The sequence below is a fragment of the Entelurus aequoreus genome, linkage group LG13 (assembly GCF_033978785.1).
Source record: "Entelurus aequoreus isolate RoL-2023_Sb linkage group LG13, RoL_Eaeq_v1.1, whole genome shotgun sequence".
Taxonomy (NCBI): Eukaryota; Metazoa; Chordata; class Actinopteri; order Syngnathiformes; family Syngnathidae; genus Entelurus; species Entelurus aequoreus.
The window spans coordinates 19,916,355-19,940,126 of record NC_084743.1 but is presented as its reverse complement, the minus strand read 5'-3'; the positions used below and the strand labels follow the sequence as shown (position 1 = coordinate 19,940,126).

The 23,772-nt window shown below is 37.5% G+C and overlaps 1 protein-coding gene across 9 annotated transcripts in view; it reads right to left on the bottom strand.

Annotated features, from left to right (window-relative positions):
• tns1b (tensin 1b) overlaps positions 1 to 23,772 on the bottom strand; it is a 395,112-nt gene that overhangs the window by 208,460 nt on the left and 162,880 nt on the right. For 2 of the 9 annotated variants that reach the window (XM_062067559.1, XM_062067561.1), the window contains exon 1: positions 14,147 to 14,785. The exons of the other annotated variants lie outside the window; for them this stretch is intronic. In XM_062067559.1, coding sequence (XP_061923543.1) covers positions 14,147 to 14,167 — 21 coding nt within the window. In that variant the 5' untranslated portion in view covers positions 14,168 to 14,785. Of the gene's footprint in view, positions 1 to 14,146; positions 14,786 to 23,772 lie in introns of those variants that run through there. 9 annotated transcript variants of the gene reach the window in all.

Sequence of the window (23,772 nt, the reverse complement as noted above, 5' to 3'; positions counted from 1 at the left end):
TACCTTTTTTATATGTGCATAGTATGTATATATTATTAATGTTGTAAATACAAATCTTTATATATCTAGAAAGGGTGGTCCTAAAGAGGTAGGCATTTTCTCAGGTCTCAAGAAGGTAACAAATACAAGAATGTGTAGTGTGTGTGTGTGTGTGTGTGTGTTTTCTTGTATTTCTACCTTTCTTGAGACATCAACAAGAAAAAGTACCTTCCATATGAGGAGGTGTGAACAAGTTAGGACATAAATCATGGTCCCAGTACGAAAAAGCATTGCATCTAATAGAGAATGTCTCATTTGCACCCCTAGTGGTGTCTATCAAAATTAGGGTTGTCCCAAAAAGGAGGGATTTTTCAAATTTACTGTGTGTCGGTTTTAAAAGTGCTCCCCCTCTGGTCAACATATGAAATAACAAGTGTATGTAAGAAATTGAAACGCGCCCCCTTTGGCCAATATTGATTAAAAAAATAAAATGAATATCTATATAGAGACATACTGTATTAACTTGGAAGTTAATAATGAAGATTAAAAAACTATTACAAACAAACAAAAAACAATATATATTAACTAAAAGCTTACCTTTTTTATATTTGCATAGTATGTTTATATTATTAATTGCCTTGCATTCACTTGTGTGTGTGAAAAGCCGTAGATATTATGTAATTGGGCTGGCGAGCAAAGGTAGTGCCTTTAAGGCACGCCCCCAATATTGTTGTCTGAGTGGAAATCGGGAGTATTTCGGGAGAATGGTTGCCCCGGGAGATTTTCGGGAGGGGCACTGAAATTCGGGAGTCTCCCGGGTAAATCGGGAGGGTTGGCAAGTATGACTGGGAGACGCAACTGCTCTGTACTTCTCCCTACGTCCGTGTACCACTCCGTACAGCGGCGTTTTAAAAAGTCATACATTTTTCTTTTTTGAAACCGATACCGATAATTTCCGATATTACAGTTTAAAGCATTTATCGGCCGATAATATAGGCAATCCGATATTATCGGACATCTCTAGTAGTAGCATAAAGCTAACAAGGAACATCACAGCAGCAATGAATAAACAACAAATTAGGCAAACAATGGACCTGCAACCTAAGGCAGGGAAACACCAGTATATAAAGGGGCTTGATTAATGGCAACAGCAGGTGGGGACACTAATCACTACGCAGTAACCGAAACATAAAGGACAGATCGCTGAAACAGAAATAGACTTAAACAAAGGAAAACTTTGAAAAAACACAAAACAAGACATGACAAGCATGACCTGTCAGGTCATGTCAGGTCAGCTGACAGAGACTATCAATAAAAAAACTAAAATTGGAAGTTTTTTCATCTTTAATTTGACGGACTGTTTAACTGCCTGCCAAACTAAATTCCAACATTCAGGGAGGGCAGAATAATATTTGTAAATGAACCAAGGCCAAAGTAGAACCTGGGGTTTATGTGCGGACAGTCTTTACGCCTCAAATAAGGACTAAAGACCATATTGTTTAACAACGCCTCGAATAAGGAAAGAACAGGAAATCCCCAAATGACTAAGCACCATATTGTTTAACAACAACAATGTCTAGCTGGTCAAAAAAGGCATTAATACTCGACCAGTGCCACTTCTGCCAGGGTTCTTTTTTTATCTAGATTCTGCCAGCTTGTTTTGTTTATTTGGTCAAAGGACCTAACAATGCAGCCGTCTCAACTTGAATGCTTTCCGACATTGGCCTTGGTTCTTGTCGCGGTCTCAAATTTTCAACGTCCAACTGGAAAAATAACCAGCGGGTCTCCTCTGGCATCCGGGATCCGTTGCATCGTTTCAACAAAACAAAATGGAGGTACATTTACTTGCGATATCCCCCGAAAAACACATCTCATAATGAACCACATGAAAGAGCTGTGGTTTCAGCACCCCTGTGGATCCTTGATCAAAGAAAAGCTACAAAAACCTACCCGGAACCATCAGCGGGGAAATAACCGGAAGCCTACAGAAGCCTTGCCGTCGTCTTTTAAACGTTCTATTATTTAAGAACCCAAACGTGAACTTTCCCATCCAAATGAGACACTTTCCCAACGCAGCCAAGCAAAGAGGCTTTGGCTATGTTAGCTCAACGGCTGGAAACTTAACCCTCATCAAAAGTGAAGAGGTCTTTCAACATCTTCCGTTTTGCATCTTTGCGCCAATAAAAACATTTTTCTGTATGATGTCATCAGACAGCTGCTCATGGGCTGTAAGTCATGCAGGGATGGAACAGAAGGCGAAGAAGGGACAACGTCTATGAAAATATACACACACAAAAGGCCCTTACATACACCTCAACCGCAAGGATTCTGAAAATATCAGCTCCATGACTTTGTCACTACTTTGTCAATCATTAATTCCTTTCTGTATACTAGGTGTGGTATTCAAAGATTGTACCCATCTTGTGGTTGGTACATGTTCGTTAAAACTGACATTTATTCGGACTGTGTCTGAACGCAATGAGCAAACATTTCTTTATTAAAGTTCATAGAATCATCCGTCTCAGGTAAGTCTACACTGCAAAAACTGAAATCTAAGTAAGATTAAATATCTCAAATAAGGGTGATATTTGCTTATTTTCTGTCTGATAAGATTATTCTTCTCACTAAGCTGATTTTATGTTAGAGTGTTTTACTTGTTTTAAGGGTTTTGGTCCTAAATGATCTCAGTAAGATATTACAGCTCAGTGTTTCCCATAAACTGCCAAGATACCTGTGGCGGTGGGGGCGTGGCTATGGGCGTGGTCACCATGACATCATTGAGTAATTTGCGTAATTTACTACAATGATATGATTTTCTCTAAAAAGGCTCAAAAAATGTATACTTACTAATTAATAATAACAGTTTTGTTTTAAACGTCCATCCATCCATCCATCCATTTTACAATATAATTACAACACTTTATGTACATATTTATATACAGATTTGAACAATAAGTTATTCCCTGAAATATGTTTATTAATTGTGGTTCTTACAAAAAATATATCTTATAAAATATAAAAGCTAAAATGTCTCTTAAAGCTCTGCCCCTTTAATTAGTGCATACTAAATAATTTAACTTTAGCCTACTACTACAACCATATTATTTACCAGCAACATAAAGTGAAACAGAGGCAAATAACAACAAATAAACAAATAAACAGAAAACAGTAGTGGTCAAATACAAATAAGGCAACAAGAGAAGTATCCTACACTTCTCTTTTGTAAAGTAAATCTGAACAGCCTATATGGGCATCTACATCAACTATATGATTTGTCTGAGAAGCTGGACAGGACAAAAAAAAAAAACAAAAAAAAAAACAAACAAAAAAAAAATTATTTTTATTTGTGGCGGACGTAATTCTTTCATGGCGGGCCGCCACAAATAAATGAATGTGTGGGAAACACTGCAGCTTGTTGCTGAGATTTGATGACCTATATTGAGTAAAACATGCTTGAAACTAGAATATCAAGTGTTGCAAAGCTGTGTCATCAACACTCACAAGTATAAAACTACTTTTTTAAACTAATCATTTCTTTTTTCAAGCATGAAAAAAAATCATGACTTTGACACAATTATGTCTCATAATTAAAACAGATGACAGCCAAATGGACTTTGCTGTTTTATTTTCAATGAAACAATAGAAAATACGTACTGATATAGTAGTACACTTGTTATTAGTGAGAATATACTTATTTTAAGGTATTTTGGGCTTCATTGAGGTTAGCTAATTGTACTTGTTTTGGAATGTCTTGACAAGCCAAATTTTCTTGTTCTATTGGCAGATAATTTTGCTTAGTTCAAATAAAATACCCCTAATTTTTGTTTTTTTTGTTTTTTGTTTTTCAACACTGACTTTTTGCAGGGTAGACCAGGGGTGTCAAACTAATTTTAGCCCAGGGGCCGCATGGAGGAAAATCTATTCCCAAGTGGTAAATGGTAAAATCATGGCATGATAACTTAAACATAAAGACAACTCCAAGTTGTTTTTGTTTTTCTCTGGCCAAAAATAGAACAAGCACATTATGAAAACGTACAAATTACACTGCAAAAAGTCAGTGTTCAAAAACAAGAAAAAATAATAATACAGAAATTAGGGGTATTTTATTTGAACTAAGCAAAATTATCAGCCAATAGAACAAGAAAATTCGGCTTGTCAAGACTTTCCAAAACAAGTAAAATTAGCTAACCTCAATGAACCAAAAAATACCTTAACCTCTTAAGGCCCAAGCTGTTTGTTTACATGCTTTTTTTTATTTCTCTTTGCTATTTGGGCTTATTGGACCCTAATTAGAATAAAAACTAAGAATCATCTTTTTATATGATGTACTTAGTCCATAAGCAACAAACATGTACTTCATGTTTAGTGACATGCTAATTCTTATTTTTACACTTTTTTTTTCCAAATTCCATTGTATGTTATACTCTTCTGACACCACTAGATGGCAATATAAGTGTCCACATAAGCGGCCATAAGACCCCAATTCAGTAGTGTACACAATTTTGGAAATAAGAGCTAAAAGGTGCTGTCCACGCATGAGGCCACTCAGGCCTTTAGAGGTTAAAATAAGTATATTCTCACTAATAACAAGTGCACTTTTCTTGGTAGAAAAAAAAGAGACCTTTTTGCTCAATATGTTGAAAAATATTCTTAAATTAAGTAAATACTAGTGCCATTATCTTGACATAATGATATGCGCTCGGCATCATGATTTTTTTGTTCATGCTTGAAGTAAGAAATTATTACTTTAAAAAAGTAGTTTTATACTTGTGAGTGTTGATGACACAGCTTTGCAACACTTGATATTCTAGTTTCAAGCATGTTTTACTCAATATAGGTCATAACATCTTATTAACAAGCTGTAATATCTTACAGAGATCATTTAGGACCAAACCCTTAAAACAAGTAAAACACTCTAACATAAAATCTGCTTAGTGAGAAGAATTATCAATCAATCAATCCATGTTTATTTATATAGCCCTAAATCACAAGTGTCTCAAAGGGCTTATTATCTTATCAGACGGAAAATAAGCAAATATCACCCTTATTTGAGATATTTCATCTTACTTAGATTTCAGTGTTTGCAGGGTACAAATAATCCTCTGGAAAAAACACTTCAAGTTTGTTGAAAGTTCTGAGGAAATTGGCGCGGCTTCAAAAACACAACGAGCTTAGACTTTGTCTCAGTGTATCTACAAAGCCAGGATCAAACTTTTAAGTCACAGTCTTTCTGGGACTGGACAAAAAAACACAACATATTTATCGGCCGATAAATGCTTTAAAATGTAATATCGGAAATTATCGGTATCGGTTTCAAAATTATCGGTATCGATTTTTTAAAAAGCAAAATGTATGACTTTTTAAAACACCGCAGTGTACACGGACGTAGGGAGAAGTACAGAGTGCCAATAAACCTTAAAGGCACTGCCTTTGTATGCCGGCCCAATCACATAATATCTACCATTTTTCACACACAAAAGTGAATGCAATGCATTCTTGATCAACAGCCATACATGTCACACTGAGGGTGCCCATATAAACAACTTTAACACTGTTACAAATATGCGCCACACTGTGAACCCACACCAAACAAGAATGACAAACACATTTCGGGAGAACATCCGCACCGTAACACAACATAAACACAACAGAACAAATACCCAGAACTCCTTGCAGCACTAACTCTTTCGAGACGCTAAAATACATACCCCCGCTACCCCCTAACCCCCCACCTCAACCCTGCCCCTGCCCACCTCAACCTCCTCATGCTCTCTCAGGGAGAGCGTGTCCCAAATTCCAAGCTGCTGTTTTGAGGCATGTTAAAAAAAATAATGCACTTTGTGACTTCAATAATAAATATGGCAGTGCCATGTTGGCATTTTTTTCCATAAGTTGAGTTGATTTATTTTGGAAAACCTTGTTACATTGTTTAATGCATCCAGCGGGGCATCACAACAAAATTAGGCATAATAATGTGTTAATTCCACGACTGTATATATCGGTATCGGTTGATATCGGTATCGGTAATTAAGAGTTGGACAATATCAGAATATCAGATAAAAAAAGCCATTATCGGACATCTCTAATGTAAACTCTTCTAGGTATCCAATACCTCCTTTGTCATGTCCACGTATCAATCCAGTGCTAACTCAACAAACCATAAGAAACAGAGGTAAAAACCATTCAAAAGGGTTAACTTCCCTTTTCTTGTGTTTGACAGAAACATTTTGGGGCAACGAGGGCGCCAAATGACGATGTGTTCGAAGCAGAAGATATAAAACGGCAGGTTTTAAGTTTCATGTGGGTCGAGGAGGAGGAGCCACAGTCCCCCTTTACTGTGTACCTCTTGCTTGGCCCCGGTTATAAACCATTTGCTTGCCTAACAGAATTGCTATTGTGACATCCAGTGGACACATTTAGAACAGCAGTTTCTTTTGTTAAAAACGTTTGACACCCCTGGTCTAGACATTACTTCAATATTGTTCTAATACAATTGTCTGTGGGTTACCTCTGATGTTGCATTTATTTCTACTTACACACTTTAGCGTCACCAATGAGAAATGGTTTAAAACCATGCATGTCTCTCTCATGCTTTTAGTCGAAACCTATACCAAACATTGAGTTGAGTTTTCCCAGCACGAGAAGGCGTGCCTTTATTTTCTTGTCAGAATCGGACAAGCTGAGGCGAGCCTATATTACCTTGTCGCAGCCCGTTTCAATTGCATTTTTGTTATGGAGACCCTTTTTTTAGTTCCTGTTTTTTGTGTTTACGTTCTTCATGTGTCATCCTGATGACAGTACCGAATTTTCCAGACTATAAGGCGCACTTAAAATGTTTTTTTTCCCCCTCAAAACTCGACAGTGCGCCTTATAACCCGGTGCGCCTAATGTATGGAATAATTCTGGTTTTGCTTACCGACCTCGGAGCTATTTTATTTGGTACATGGTGAAATGATGAGTGTGACCAGTAGATGGCAGTCACACATAAGAGATATGTGTAGACTGCAATACATACTTGCCAACCTTGAGACCTCCAATATCGGGGTGGGGGGGTGGTTGGGGGCGTGGTTATTTACAGCTAGAATTCACCAACTCGAGTATTTCATATATATTTCATATATATATATATATATATATATATATATATATATATATATATATATATATATATATATATATATATATATATATATATATATATATATATATATATATATATATATGTATGTATGAAATACTTGACTTTCAGTGAATTCTAGCTATATATATATATATATATTTTTTTTTTTTTTTATTTTTTTTATTTACATAGAAAGAAAAAAAAAATACTTGAATTTCAGTGTTCCAGTGGCTATCCATTAGATGGCAGTATTGTCCTGTTTAACTTCTCGTTCATGATGAGTATATCATTTCGGCCGCCATGTCTGTAATTTCCTCGTTCTTCTGCTCCGTCTCCTTGTTGTGTGCGCAGTTGTGCACTCTACAAAAGCCCTAGATGTTATGACGTCTTTGGGCAGGCAAGCTGTTTATATTGTGGGAAAGCGGAAGTGAGAACAGGCTGTCCCCACTCAGTTTCAGGTCCGCATTGAGCTGGAGGGGGCGTGGCCTCCAGCTCCAGCTGAATACCGGGAGTTTGTCGGGGGAAAATCTCTGCCGGGAGGTTGTCGGGAGAGGCGCTGAATATCGGGATTCTCCCGCTAAAAACCGGAGGGTTGGCAAGTATGCTGCAATATGACTCAAGTAAACAACACCAACATTTTATATGTTCCATTGAAAATATGGAACATTACACACGGCGCTCAAAATCTATCAAAATGTTTTAGTACGACTTTGGTAAGCTATGAAGCCGCACCGCTTGATGGATTGTACTGTGCTTCAATATACCAGTATTATTATGGTGTGTGTATAAGGTAAGATATATTATCTGGCGTTTTGTTTTTACAATATTATGCAAAAGCAAGTTTTATTACCTTCTGGTACCCGCTGATCTGTATTTGGGATCTGCATAAGTACTGAAAAATGTGTGCACGTCCGCCTTTGTAGTCCTTGCCGACACCGTAGTCCAGGGGTGTCCAAAGTGCGGCCCGGAGGCCATTTGCGGCTCGCAGGTATGTTTTTAACGGCCCCACGGCACATTCTAAAAATACGATTAAAAAAAATAAAAAACATAAAAAGTAGTATAAAAGAGTAAACAGGTGACAATAAAATGTTGCTATGTTGACTCTAATAACACTAAGCTGTCATGCAGGCTGTTTATTTCTTTAAAACATAATAATGAATCAAAAACAATGTTATTATGAATTATTGACCTATTCAAGGCTCCAATTAGGTCACATTAAATATTCCACTTTGAGATATTTTTGGGGGAATATGTTGCATATTTTGTGTTTGCCATATAAAAAACTATGTTTTTTTTATTTTTTAAAGAAGGGCCTAAAATGAACAATCAAGGAACAAAATAAACAACAATACAAGTTATAATTGACGGATAGATCTGAAGTTGATCTCGAGACTATTGTGTTAACAGTTTAAAAAAAAAATTAAGATTTATTTTTTAACACTTTACTGAGCAGGACCCTTTTGGATCCCCAATAATTTTAGTGGGACTTTTTTTTTTTTTTAAGTGTCATTGCTCAAAAAAATAATAATAAATTAAAATCAATGTTGTTATGAGTTATGTTATGAGCTCCAATTATTTTATAATCTGAAATGTTCCACTTTAAAATTTTATTGGGGGAAAATATTTCATATTTTGTGTTTTTTCCATAAAAAACTGGGTTTTCTTTGACAAAAAGGGCATACAACTTAAATCTAAAAAAAAAAAAAAAAAAACGTTATATTGACAGATATACCTAATGTTGATCTAGACATTTAAACTTTAAATAATAATAATAATAATACTAAATAATGACATTTTTTTTATTTTTTTGGAGTCCCTGGTATCAAGCCTGAGTGGATGCCTAAATGTGTATTTTTATACATATATTGTATTGGTTTTTAAAATAAAAAACATAAAAATGGCCCCCGCTTGCTTTGATTTTTCAGTGTGCGGCCCTCAGTGAAAAAAGTTTGGACACCCCTGCCGTAGTCGATAAGCTTCTGCTTTTTCTCTATCTTCTTGTTATGGGACATTCATCCTCCACTGTTGCCATTTCTAATATAAAGTAGTGTAAAGTTCTTACTTATATCTGTCAGTAAACTCGCCATGAAAGTGCTAAAACATACCGGTATAGTGAGTTGACATTATTCACCCAAGGAACTTTAGTTATTAGAGAGTTCCGGTCGGACGTTTTTTCACGGGCGTTGTTGTTGTTTTCGGATGAGGAGATGCTGCTCCGTTATTATTTGAAGTAAAGTCTGAATGTCATTAAAACTAGTTAGTTCCATCTTTTGACACTTCTTCCACTCCCGTCCTTGCACGCTACACCGCTACAACAAAGATGACGGGGAGAAGACGCTGCCGAAGGTGAGCCACGTAAATAAGACCGCCCACAAAACGGCGCATCCGGAAGCGACTGTCAGAAAGCGGCTTGAAGATGATCTGTAAAACATCATCTATGCAACATTTTGACCAAAGAACCACCATTACATGTTATGTAGACCACAAGGAAATGTTTTACATTTAGAAAAAAATAATAATAAAATGACTCCTTTAAAGGCCTACTGAAAGCCACTACTACCGACCACGCAGTCTGATATTTTATACATCAATGATGAAATCTTAACATTGCAACACATGCCAATACGGCCGGGTTAGATTAGTAAAGTGCAATTTTAAATTTGCCGCGAAATATCCTGCTGAAAACGTCTCGGTATGATGACGTTTGCGCGTGACGTCACGGATTGTAGCGGACATTTTGGGACAGCATTGTGGCCAGCTATTAAGTCGTCTGTTTTTATCGCAAAATTCCACAGTATTCTGGACATCTGTGTTGGTGAATCTTTTGCAATTTGTTTAATGAACAATGAAGACAGCAAAGAAGAAAGCTGTAGGTGGGAAGCGGTGTATTAGCGGCCGGCTGCAGCAACACAAACACGTAGCCGGTGTTTCATTGTTTACATTCCCGAAATATGACAGTCAAGCTTTACCATTGGCCTGTGGAGAACTGGGACAACAGAGACTCTTACCAGGAGGACTTTGAGTTGGTTAGCAGACGCGCTACCGTGAGTACGCAGCTGCAGCTTCCAAACATTTGATCGCTTGCCTGTACGTGCGTGCCGCTATGTGCATGTCACGTACGTAACTTTGGGGAAATATATGTGCTGTATGAAATTTGCGGAGGTGAACGGTACTTTTGGGCTGTGGGATTGAGTGTGTTGTGCGGGTGTTTGAATTGTATTGGCGGGTTATATGGACGGGAGGGGGGAGGTGTTTGTTATGTGGCATATTAAATATAAGCCTGGTTGTGTTGTGGCTAATAGAGTATATATATGTCTTGTGTTTATTTACTGTTGTAGTCATTCCCAGCTGAATATCAGGTCCCACCCGCCTCTCACAGCATCTTCCCTATCTGAATCGCTTCCACTGCCCTCTAATCCTTCACTCTCACCGTCCTCATCCACAAATCTTTCACCCTCGCTCAAATTAATGGGGTAATCGTCGCTTTCTCGGTCCGACTCGCTCTCGCTGCTGGTGGCCATGATTGTAAACAATGTGCAGATGTGAGGAGCTCCACAACCTGTGACGTCACGCTACTTCCGGTACAGGCAAGGCTTTTTTATCAGCCACCAAAAGTTGCGAACTTTATCGTCGATGTTCTCTACTAAATCCTTTCAGCAAAAATATGGCAATATCGCGAAATGATCAAGTATGACACATAGAATGGACCTGCTATCCCCGTTTAAATAAGAAAATCTCATTTCAGTAGGCCTTTAATGCGTCTTATAATCCGGTGCGCCTTATATATGAAAAAAGATCAAAAATAGACCATTGCGCCTTATAATCCGGTGTGCCCTATGGTCCGGCAAATACGGTACGTCAGCAGAAATGCATGAGAACTCTCGCTGGTGGATTCTAACGGTGCATCCCTGGGACGTATATACCTCCACTCCCCTCTTACAACCTCACAGCCCCCCCAAAAAGCCTCCTTATGGGCTGGCCAAACTTCTCCATGTCCGTGTCCTGGCTGGATGTGTGGTATGCGGTCGAACAATCCGAAGGAGGGACAGAGGACTGACTGTTTCTCTGGCAGCTAATAATAATAAAATATGTCTCCGCTGAAATCCAGTCTGGAGTGGGCTCGCGGCCAATGGATGCACGTCATTCCCTCGCAGCCAGATGTCACAGATAATGTCGTTGTCCGGGCAGGACGGCCTTGAGTCGTATTTATGTTTGCATCAGCTTCCGACTCATTTTCTGACCCAACATTGAGGAAGCTACCCAAAGACGTACATCATTTTTGGTGTAGATCCATTCATTTGTAACGTGGACACCATTTGGCATTGACTAGTAACGCCTGATGGTACCCTATTTTTCTCCCTAATCTGAGGTAAAATATTTACTCCAATAGAAACGGGAGATGCCACTCAAGCACATCGGCAACCAACCGTTGGTAATCCAAGGCGACCACACACAGACCCGTGACCGACAACAAACGATGCATGAACTCCATACAAAGTCCATATCAACTCAAAAAGAACATATGGAAACGGTGTGAGATTACACACACGGGTGCCGAAATTTTACCAGGCAAGTCAGAATTTTACTCAAAAAATGTCACTATTTTACAAGAACAACAAAAAAGTTGGTGATATTGTGATAAAAGTTGTAATTTTATATGACAAATTGTTGAAGTAGGTCCTGACGTTGAGCAAGTCAAACCTAACGTTGAAACAACATGATTTTTGACGACGTTTAATCAATGTTGGCTTCTGACGTTGATTTGACCATTTGGTCATTTTCCTACCAATATTTTACAAAGCAAATATAAGATTGAAACAACATTATTTTTGAGGACGTTTAATCAATGTTGGCTTCTGACGTTGATTTGACCATTTGGTCATTTTCCTACCAATATTTTACAACGCAAAACCAACATTGAAACATGTTTCTTGACAACGTTTAATCAATGTTGACTTCTAACGTTGATTTGACCATTTGGTAATTTTCCAACCAATATTTGACAACGCAAAACCAACATTGAAACATGTTTTTTGACAACGTTTAATCAATGTTGACTTCTAACGTTGATTTGACCATTTGGTAATTTTCCAACCAATATTTTACAACGCAAAACCAACATTGAAACAACATGCCTTTTGACGACGTTTAATCAATGTTGGCTTCTGACGTTGATTTGACCATTTGGTCATTTTCCTACCAATATTCTAAAACGTAAATACAACATTGAAACAACATGCTTTTTGACGACGTTTAATCAATGTTGGTTTCTGACGTTGATTTGACCATTTGGTCATTTTCCTACCAATATTTTACAACGCAAAACCAACATTGAAACATGTTTTTTGACAACGTTTAATCAATGTTGGCTTCTGACGTTGATTTGACCATTTGGTAATTTTCCAACCAATATTTTACAACTCAAAACCAACATTGAAACATGTTTTTTGACAACGTTTAATCAATGTTGGCTTCTAACGTGGATTTGACCATTTGGTAATTTTCCAACCAATATTTTACAACGCAAAACCAACATTGAAACATGCTTTTTGACTACGTTTAATCAATGTTGGCTTCTGACGTTGATTTGACCATTTGGTCATTTTCCTACCAATATTTTAAAACGCAAATACAACATTGAAACTAGAGATGTCCGATAATATTGGACTGCCGTTATTATCGGCCGATAAATGCTTTAAAATGTGATATCGTAAATTATCGGTGTCGGTTTCAAAAAGTAAAATTTATGACTTTTTAAAATGCCGCTGTGTACACGGACGTAGGGAAAAACACAGAGCGCCAAAAAACCTTAAAGGCACTGCCTTTGCATGCCGGACCAATCACATAATATCTACAGCTTTTCACACACACACAAGTGAATGCAAGGCATACTTGGCCAACAGCCATACAGGTCACACTGAGGGTGGCCGTATAAACAACTTTAAAACACTGTTACAAATATGTGAACCCACACCAAACAAGAATGACAAACACATTTGGGGAGAACATCCGCAGCGTAACACAACATAAACACAACAGCACAGATACCCAGAACCCCTTGCAGCACTAACTCTTCCGGGATGCTAAAATATACACCCCCCACTACCCCCTACCCGCCTACCTCAACCTCTTCATGCTTTCTCAGGGAGAGCATGTCCCAAATTCCAAGCTGCTGTTTTGAGGCATGTTAAAAAAAAGAATGCACTTTGTGACTTCAATAATAAATATGGCAGTGCCATGTTGGCATTTTTTCCATAACTTGAGTTGATTTATTTTGGAAAACCTTGTTACATTGTTTAATGCATCCAGCGGGGCATCACAACAAAATTAGGCATAATAATGTGTTAATTCCACGACTGTATATATCGGTATCGGTTGATATCGGAATCGGTATTCAAGAGTTGGACAATATCGGAATATCGGATATCGGCATAAAAGCCATTATCGGACATCTCTAATTGAAACAACATGCCTTTTGATGACGTTTAATCAATGTTAGCCTCTGACGTTGATTTGACAATTTGGTCATTTTCCTACCAATATTTTACAACATTGAAACAACATGCTTTTTGACGTTCATTCAATGTCAGGTTGTGACGTTGATTTGACCATTGAAATTTGGTCGTTTCCCAACCAACAACGTGGATCCAACGTTAGACACCAACATTTGTTTCCATTTACAAATACAACTATTTTGCAACATTGCTTCAAAGTCCATTTTAAAAAACATACAATCAACGTTTTATCAATGCCTTGTGCCTGCTGGGTATTATGCACAATCAACTTTTCTTACCTATCCCTTTTTCTTGTATTTAGGATCTGCATAAGTCCCGAAAATGTGAAATCAAACCCACACTGATGCCGATGTGCATACTTAGTGAACAGAGCTACAAAGTCCAAACATGTTTGAGTCATGGCATAGGGAGCAAACCAGACATCCCTTAGACCAGGTCAAACATGGTTTTTTCCTTCTCCAGCAGTTCATTCGGGGCTCCAAAAACCCACCAGCAGCAGCTCTTTCCCAATAACACAACTTCAAATCCTTACCTGGAACACTGCGGTGGCCATGCTCTGTCTTCGGCTCGTCCGTCTCCTTTTTAAGCGTGAGGGTTTTAGTGCCGCATTGTCCTGAAAGGTCGGCTCCGGTGGGACAGTCAAGGCTAAATCCACTCACTGTTACCGTAGTGCAGCGCGGAGATGGGGGAGTGTGTGTGTGCATCCGAAAGTGAGGCAGAGGTGGTGTGTATGCATGTGTGTGTGTGTGTGTTCCAGCTCCGAGCTAATAGGTCTGGCTAGTCTCTCCCTCTCTTAAGTGCAGCCAGAGGCAAATCCTAACATCCCACAACTGGAACCAGCACAGTGCTGCACACTGCGCCGAATGAGCGGGCGACGTCCGCCGACAGGGTTACAGCTTTTTTCCTCTGCGCTGCAGCCCGCGCTCGCTCCTCCCTCTTGTTCAGGGCGCACAAAGTCATGAGAAAGATGTAAACGCAGCACGAAAATGGGTTTTTCGAGCAAACCCCCTGTGTTCCCTTAGTGATCGGAGAGATTGGGACTTGCGCAAAATGCACAAGGCTCTTCATTAGTCCTCGTGATCAGATTCTCAAGTTGCAGGTTAAAAATGAGTTTCACCCTCCCCCAAACGCTCTTCAATTTTTTTTCTTGTCAGTTTGCTGGCTTTTTTCCCCCCTGCACGCGCAAACACACACACACACACACACACACACACACACACACACACACACACACACACACTTACACTACACATTCTTGTATTTGTTACCTTCTTGAGACCTGACAAAAATGCCTCTTTAGGACCACCCTTTCTAGATATATAAAGATTTGTATTTACAACATTAATAATATATACAAACTATGCAATTATAAAAAAGGTAAGACTTTTAGTTTATTTTTTTAAATTTGTTTTATTTTTTGTTTGTAATTGATTTTTAATCTTCGTTATTTACTTTAGGTTTTTGCAGTATTTCTCTATATACATATTTATTAATTTATTTATTTTTTATTAATTTTGTCCAAAAGGGGGGCGCATTTCAATTTTTTACATACACTTGTTATTTCATTTGTTGACCAGAGGGGGAGCACTTTTAGTCAATTTGAAAAATCCCTCCGTTTTGGGAAACCACCCTAATTTTGATAGATTTCACCACCAGGGGTGCAAATGAGACATTCTCTATTAGATGCAATGTTATTGGGACCATGATTTATGTCCTAACTTGTTCACACCTCCTCATATGGAAGGTACTTTTTCTTGTTGATGTCTCAAGAAGGGTAGAAATACAAGAACACACACACACACACACACACACACACATTGTTGTATTTTTTGAGACCTCCGAAAAATGCCTACCTCTTTAGGACCAACCTTTCTAGATATATAAAGATTTGTATTTACAACATTAATAATATATACAAACTATGCAAATATAAAAAAGGTAAACTTTTAGTTATTTTAGTTATATTAGTTGTTTAGTTTTTTTTGTTTGTAATTGGTTTTAATTGTCATTATTTACTTCAAGTTATTACAGTATTTCTCTATATACATATTTATTTATATTTTTCTAATTAATTTTGGCCAAAACGGGGGCGCATTTCAATTTTTTACACACACTTGTTATTTTATATGTTGGCCAGAGGGGGAGCACTTTTAAAACCGACACAGTCAATTTGAAAAATCCCTCCTTTTTGGGACCACCCTAATTTTGATAGATTTCACCACCAGGGGTGCAAATGAGACATTCTCTATTAGATGCAATGTTATTGGGACCATGATTTATGTCCTAACTTGTTCACACCTCCTCATATGGAATGTACTTTTTCTTGTTGATGTCTCAAGAAGGGTAGAAATACAAGAACACACTCACACACAAACACACACACCTTCTTGTATTTTTTACTTTCTTGAGACCTCTGAAAAATGCCTACCTCTTTAGGACCACCCTTTCTAGATATATAAAGATTTGTATTTACAACATTAATAATATATACATACTATGCAAACATAAAAAAGGTAAACTTTTAGTTATTTTAGTTATATTAGTTGTTTAGTTTTTTTTGTTTGTAATTGGTTTTTAATTGTCATTATTTACTTCAAGTTATTACAGTATTTCCCTATATACATATTTATTTATATTTTTCTAATTAATTTTGGCCAAAACGGGGGCACATTTCAAGTTTTTTTCACACACTTGTTATTTTATATGTTGGCCAGAGGGGGAGCACTTTTAAAACCGACACAGTCAATTTGAAAAATCCCTCCGTTTTGGGATCATCCTAATTTTGATAGATTTCACCACCAGGGGTGCAAATGAGACATTGTCTATTAGATGCAATGTTATTGGGACCATGATTTATGTCCTAACTTGTTCACACCTCCTCATATGGAAGGTACTTTTTCTTGTTGATGTCTCAAGAAGGGTAGAAATACAAGAAAACACACACACACACACATACACACATTCTTGTATTTGTTACCTTCTTGAGACCTCCGAAAACTGCCTACCTCTTTAGGACCACCCTTTCTAGATATATAAAGATTTGTATTTACAACATTAATAATATATACAAACTATGCAATTATAAAAAAGGTAAGCCTTTTAGTTTATTTTTTTTATTTGTTTTATTTTTTGTTTGTCATTGGTTTTTAATCTTCATTATTTACTTTAGGTTTTTACGGTATTTCTCTATATACATATTTATTAATTCATTTATTTTTTATTAATTTTGTCCAAAAGGGCGGCGCATTTCAATTTTTACATACACTTGTTATTTCATATGTTGACCATAGGGGGAGCACTTTTAAAACCGACACAGTCAATTTGAAAAATCCCTCCGTTTTGGGACCACCCTACTTTTGATAGATTTCACCACCAGGGGTGCAAATGAGACATTCTCTATTAGATGCAATGGTTTTTCCGTATTGGGACCATGATTTATGTCCTAACTTGTTCACACCTCCTCATATGGAAGGTACTTTTTCTTGTTGATGTCTCAAGAAGAAGGGTAGAAATACAAGAACACACACACACACCCACATTCTTGTATTTTTTACTTTCTTGAGACCTCCGAAAAATGCCTACCTCTTTAGGACCACCCTTTCTAGATATATAAAGATTTGTATTTACAACATTAATAATATATACAAACTATGCAATTATAAAAAAGGTAAGACTTTTAGTTCATTTTTTTAAATTTGTTTTATTTTTTGTTTGTCATTGGTTTTTAATCTTCGTTATTTACTTTAGGTTTTTACAGTATTTCTCTATATACATATTTATTAATTTATTTATTTTTTATTAATTTTGTCCAAAAGGGGGGCGCATTTCAATTTTTTACATACACTTGTTATTTCATATGTTGACCAGAGGGGGAGCACTTTTAAAACCGACACAGTCAATTTGAAAAATCCCTCCGTTTTGGGACCACCCTAATTTTGATAGATTTCACCACCAGGGGTGCAAATGAGACATTCTCTATTAGATGCAATGTTATTGGGACCATGATTTATGTCCTAACTTGTTCACACCTCCTCATATGGAATGTACTTTTTCTTGTTGATGTCTCAAGAAGGGTGGAAATACAAGAACACACACACACACAAACACACACACCTTCTTGTATTTTTTACTTTCTTGAGACCTCCGAAAAATGCCTTCCTCTTTAGGACCAACCTTTCTAGATATATAAAGATTTGTATTTACAACATTAATAATATATACATACTATGCAAATATAAAAAAGGTAAACTTTTAGTTATTTTAGTTATATTAGTTGTTTAGTTTTTTTTGTTTGTAATTGGTTTTTAATTGTCATTATTTACTTCAAGTTATTACAGTATTTCCCTATATACATATTTATTTATATTTTTCTAATTAATTTTGGCCAAAACGGGGGCGCATTTCAATTTTTTTTCACACACTTGTTATTTTATATGTTGGCCAGAGGGGGAGCACTTTTAAAACCGACACAGTCAATTTGAAAAATCCCTCCTTTTTGGGATCATCCTAATTTTGATAGATTTCACCACCAGGGGTGCAAATGAGACATTCTCTATTAGATGCAATGTTATTGGGACCATGATTTATGTCCTAACTTGTTCACACCTCCTCATATGGAATGTACTTTTTCTTGTTGATGTCTCAAGAAGGGTAGAAATACAAGAACACACACACACACACACAAACACACACACATTCTTGTATTTTTTACTTTCTTGAGACCTCCGAAAAATGCCTTCCTCTTTAGGACCAACCTTTCTAGATATATAAAGATTTGTATTTACAACATTAATAATATATACATACTATGCAAATATAAAAAAAGTAAACTTTTAGTTATTTTAGTTATATTAGTTGTTTAGTTTTTTTTGTTTGTAATTGGTTTTTAATTGTCATTATTTACTTCAAGTTATTACAGTATTTCTCTATATACATATTTATTTATATTTTTCTAATTAATTTTGGCCAAAACGGGGGCGCATTTCAATTTTTTACACACACTTGTTATTTTATATGTTGGCCAGAGGGGGAGCACTTTTAAAACCGACACAGTCAATTTGAAAAATCCCTCCATTTTGGGATCATCCTAATTTTGATAGATTTCACCACCAGGGGTGCAAATGAGACATTCTCTATTAGATGCAATGTTATTGGGACCATGATTTATGTCCTAACTTGTTCACACCTCCTCATATGGAAGGTACTTTTTCTTATTGATGTCTCAAGAAGAAGGGTAGAAATACAAGAACACACACACACACACACTCACACACACATTCTTGTATTTTTACTTTCTTGAGACCTCCGAAAAATGCCTACCTCTTTAGGACCAACCTTTCTAGATATATAAAGATTTGTATTTACAACATTAATAATTTATACAAACTATGCAATTATAAGAAAGGTAAGCCATTTAGTTTATTTTTTTAATTTGTTTTATTTTTTGTTTGTAATTGGTTTTTAATCTTCATTATTTACTTTAGGTTTTTACAGTATTTCTCTATATACATATTTATTTATTTATTTATTAATTTTGGCCAAAAGGGGGGCGCATTTCAATTTTTTACACACACTTGTTATTTTATATGTTGGCCAGAGGGGGAGCACTTTTAAAACCGACACAGTCAATTTGAAAAATCCCTCCTTTTTGGGACCACCCTCATTTTGATAGATTTCACCACCAGGGGTGCAAATGAGACATTCTCTATTAGATGCAATGGTTTTCCGTATTGGGACCATGATTTATGTCCTAACTAGTTCACCGGTCCGTATATGGAAGGTACTTTTTCTTGTTGATGTCTCAAGAAGGGTAGAAATACAAGAAAACAGACACACACACAAACACGTGCACACATTCTTGTATTTGTTACCTTCTTGAGACCTTCGAAAAATGCCTACCTCTTTAGGACCAACCTTTCTAGATATATAAAGATTTGTATTTCCAACATTAATAATATAAACATACTATGCAAATATAAAAAAGGTAAGCTTTTAGTTAATATATATTGTTTTTTGTTTGTTTGTAATACTTTTTTAATCTTCATTATTAACTTCCAAGTTAATACAGTATGTCTCTATATACATATTAATTTTATTTTTTTAATCAATATTGGCCAAAGGGGGCGCATTTCAATTTCTTACATACACTTGGTATTTCATATGTTGACCAGAGGGGGAGCACTTTTAAAACCGACACACAGTAAATTTGAAAAATCCCTCCTTTTTGGGACAACCCTAATTTTGATAGACACCACCAGGGGTGCAAATGAGACATTCTCTATTAGATGCAATGCTTTTTCGTATTGGGACCATGATTTATGTCCTAACTTGTTCACACCTCCTCATATGGAAGGTACTTTTTCTTGTTGATGTCTCAAGAAGGGTAGAAATACAAGAAAACACACACACACACACACTCACACACACACTACACATTCTTGTATTTGTTACCTTCTTGAGACCTGAGAAAATGCCTACCTCTTTAGGACCACCCTTTCTAGATATACAAAGATTTGTATTTACAACATTAATAATATATACATACTATGCACATATAAAAAAGGTAAGCTTTTAGTTAATGTATAATGTTGTTTTTTTTGTTTGTAATTGTTTTTTAATCTTCATTATTAACTTCCAAGTTAATACAGTATGTCTCTATTAGGGATGTTTGATAATATCGAACTGCCGATATTATCGGCCGATAAATGCTTTAAAATGTAATATCGGAAATTATCGGTATCGGTTCGGAAATTATCGGTATCAGTTTCAAAAAGTAAAATTTATGACTTTTTAAAACGCCGCTGTGTACACGGACGTAGGGAGAAGTACAGAGCGCCAATGAACCTTAAAGGCACTTCCTTTGCGTGCCGGCCCAATCACATAATACCTACGGCTTTTCACACACACAAGTGAATGCTATGCATACTTGGTCAACAGCCATACAGGTCACACTGAGGGTGGCGTATAAACAACTTTAACACTGTTACAAATATGTGCCACACTGTGAACCCACACCAAACAAGAATGACAAACACATTTCGGGAGAACATCCGCACCGTAACACAACATAAACACAACAGAACAAATACCCAGAACCCCTTGCAGCACTAAATCTTCCGGGACGCTACAATATACACCCCCCGCTACCCCCTACGCATAATAAACGCAACATTATTAATATTGCTATTACGGATAATTTCAACAAAAACTCGTCAAAACACCCAATACCTATAACATGGGCTTTTTAAACATAAGATCATTGTCTCCCAAAACGTTATTAGTTAATGAGGGCATTAGAGACAACAATCTTAACGTCATTGGTCTCAGCGAAACCTGGCTCAAACCAGACGATTTTTTTGCGCTAAATGAGGCATCTCCTCCTAGCTATACGAATGCACATATTGCCCGTCCCCTTAAAAGGGGTGGGGGGGTCTCACTAATATACAATGAAAACCTTACCCCTAACCTAAATAATTGATTGATTGATTGATAAGTCCTGACAATGTGCCAGGAGGCAGGCATGGCGGAGATATTTACAAAACAATCTTGCTTTCCTTCATACTTCCTCCAAACGAGGAATGATGTGATGTTTTTTAGCAGATAAATCCATATATGGTAACGTTTTCTACCTGAAGAGCTTTGCGCGAGTCCGCCATTGTGGTCCGACGCTATAGTCAATAAGTTCCTATTTTTTCTCAATAATCTTGTTGTGGGGCAGACTGGCTCGCACTGGCTCATTTCTAATACAAAGTAGCGTATAGTTCTAACTTATATCTGTCAGTAGACTCGCTATGGAAGCGCTAAAAACTACAAACATCGATGACGAGGAGAAGACGATGTCGTTGTGGAGCCACGTAAATAAGACCGCCCACAAAACGGCACATCCTGAAGAGATGGTCATAAACCGGCTTGAAAACGGTCGGTAAAAGATCATCTATGCAAACTTTTGACCAAAGAGCCACCATTACATGTTATGGTAATCAAAATATGACCTCTGTAAAGGTTGCTCCACCATCTTAGATGAAGACTTCAGTCGAGGGAAGGTATGTTGCAAAGCCAGATGCCGTGCAAATGCGCAGCTTTTTTCACTTAAGCACATGGGAGCGTAGTGCCTATATTTTCATAAAAACACAAGCCAATAGTCAGCGCTCAACTGTTATTCCTCTACACTTCCTTAAAGAGTCATAAATTAAATTTCCCACTACTAAAAATATAATCTTATCTGGCATTCGGTTCAGTCTAAAGCAGGCCTGGGCAATTATTTTGCCTCGGGGGGGCCAAAAAAAATGTGTCTGGGAGCCGGTATATCTATTTTTAGGAACACTAATACAAAACCTCACAATAATGTCTGATTGAACGCTAAACACGTTATGACAGACCGCCTTAAAAAACGGAATGGAATTTTAAATTTTTTTACTAAATGAGACACCCAGAATGTACATGAAAATAAAGAATGAGGGTGTGGAGGGAGAGTGTGATCAGCGCGCCTGCAGGAGCAAAGGTCACCGCCTCTGTCGATGGGGTTGAGGGCGGAGCACCATCGGATAGGGGCGGGGCGTGTGCTGCCGGCGAGACACAGCTGGCAGGTGATTACATTTCACAGGTGGTACGTGGTAATCTGATCATCTGTTGTCTTTAACGGTAAGCGGCCGGGAGCAGGGAAGCAGAGAGGATACAGACGTGACTGAAAGGTCACGTTCTGCTGGGGAAAGACTTTTGATAACTATATGTACAATAAAACCTTGTTAAACCGTGTCTGACAGTGGGACTGCTAGGAAGCGACTTCCACAGAGGGATTTACAATATTAACTATGAACGATAAAACACTGAATATAAAGGTCTCTCATTGTTAACCCATTGGGTTGAGTTTTTTCTTGCCCTGATGTGGGATCTGAGCCGAGGATGTCGTTGTGGCTTGTGCAGCCCTTTGAGACACTCGCGATTTAGGGCTATATAAGTAAACATTGATTGATTGATTGATTGATTGATTGATTGATTGAAGTTCACACCCCCTCTCGATCGACATATTTTACAATCAAGCGAAACGCAACAAAAATGCAACAAACACAGAGAAATATGAACGAGAAGTCTTAAAAAAAAGCCCACCTACAATCTGATATATCTGATATATCACTAAGCTTTACAACTTTCATGTAAAAATCTCCTTCCGTGTCTGTCCCTGACACCCGCATTTCAGGCTGGCCGCTCTGTAAACACTCCGTGGAAACGCTCCCCACCCACACTGCTTGGTGCCTCGTCTGAGCTGCTGTGACTTAGATTACCATAGTAACTCATTAGATTACCATAGGCAGGCCATTCTAGTACCCGCACTCTTTGACTATGAAGCCACGCTGTTGTAACACGTGGCTTGGCATTGTCTTGCTGAAATAAGCAGGGGCGTCCATGAGAACGTTGCTTGGATGGCAACATATGTTGCTCCAAAAACCTGTATGTACCTTTCAGCATTAATGGTGCGTTCACAGATGTGTAAGTTACCCATGCCTTGGGCACTAATACACCCCCATACCATCACAGATGCTGGCTTTTAAAATGTACGCATAGAACAATCTGGATGGTTCTTTTCCTCTTTGCTCCGCAGGACACAACGTTTAGTTTCCAAAAACAATTTGAAATCTGGTCTGGTCAGACCACAGAACACTTTTCCACTTTGCATCAGTCCATCTTAGATAAGCTCGGGCCCAGCGAAGCCAGCTGCGTTTCTGGGTGTTGTTGATAAATGGCTTTTGCTTTGCATAGTAGAGTTTTAACTTGCACTTACAGATGTAGCGACAAATTGTAGTTACTGACAGTGGTTTTCTGAAGTGTTCCTCAGCCGATTTGGTGATATCCTTTACATAATGATGTATTTTTGATGCAGTACCGCCTGAGGGATCGAAGGCCCGTAATATCATTGCTTACGTGCAGTGATTTCTCCAGATTCTCTGAACCTTTTGATGATATTACAGACCTCAGATGGTGAAATCCCTAAATTCCTTGCAATAGCTCGTTGAGAAATGTTGTTCTTAAACTGTTTCCTCACGCATTTGTTCACAAAGTGGTGACCCTCGCCCCAATCCTTCTTTGTGAATGACTGAGCATTTCATGGAATCTACTTTTATACCCAATCATGGCACCCACCTGTTCCCAATTAAGCTGTTC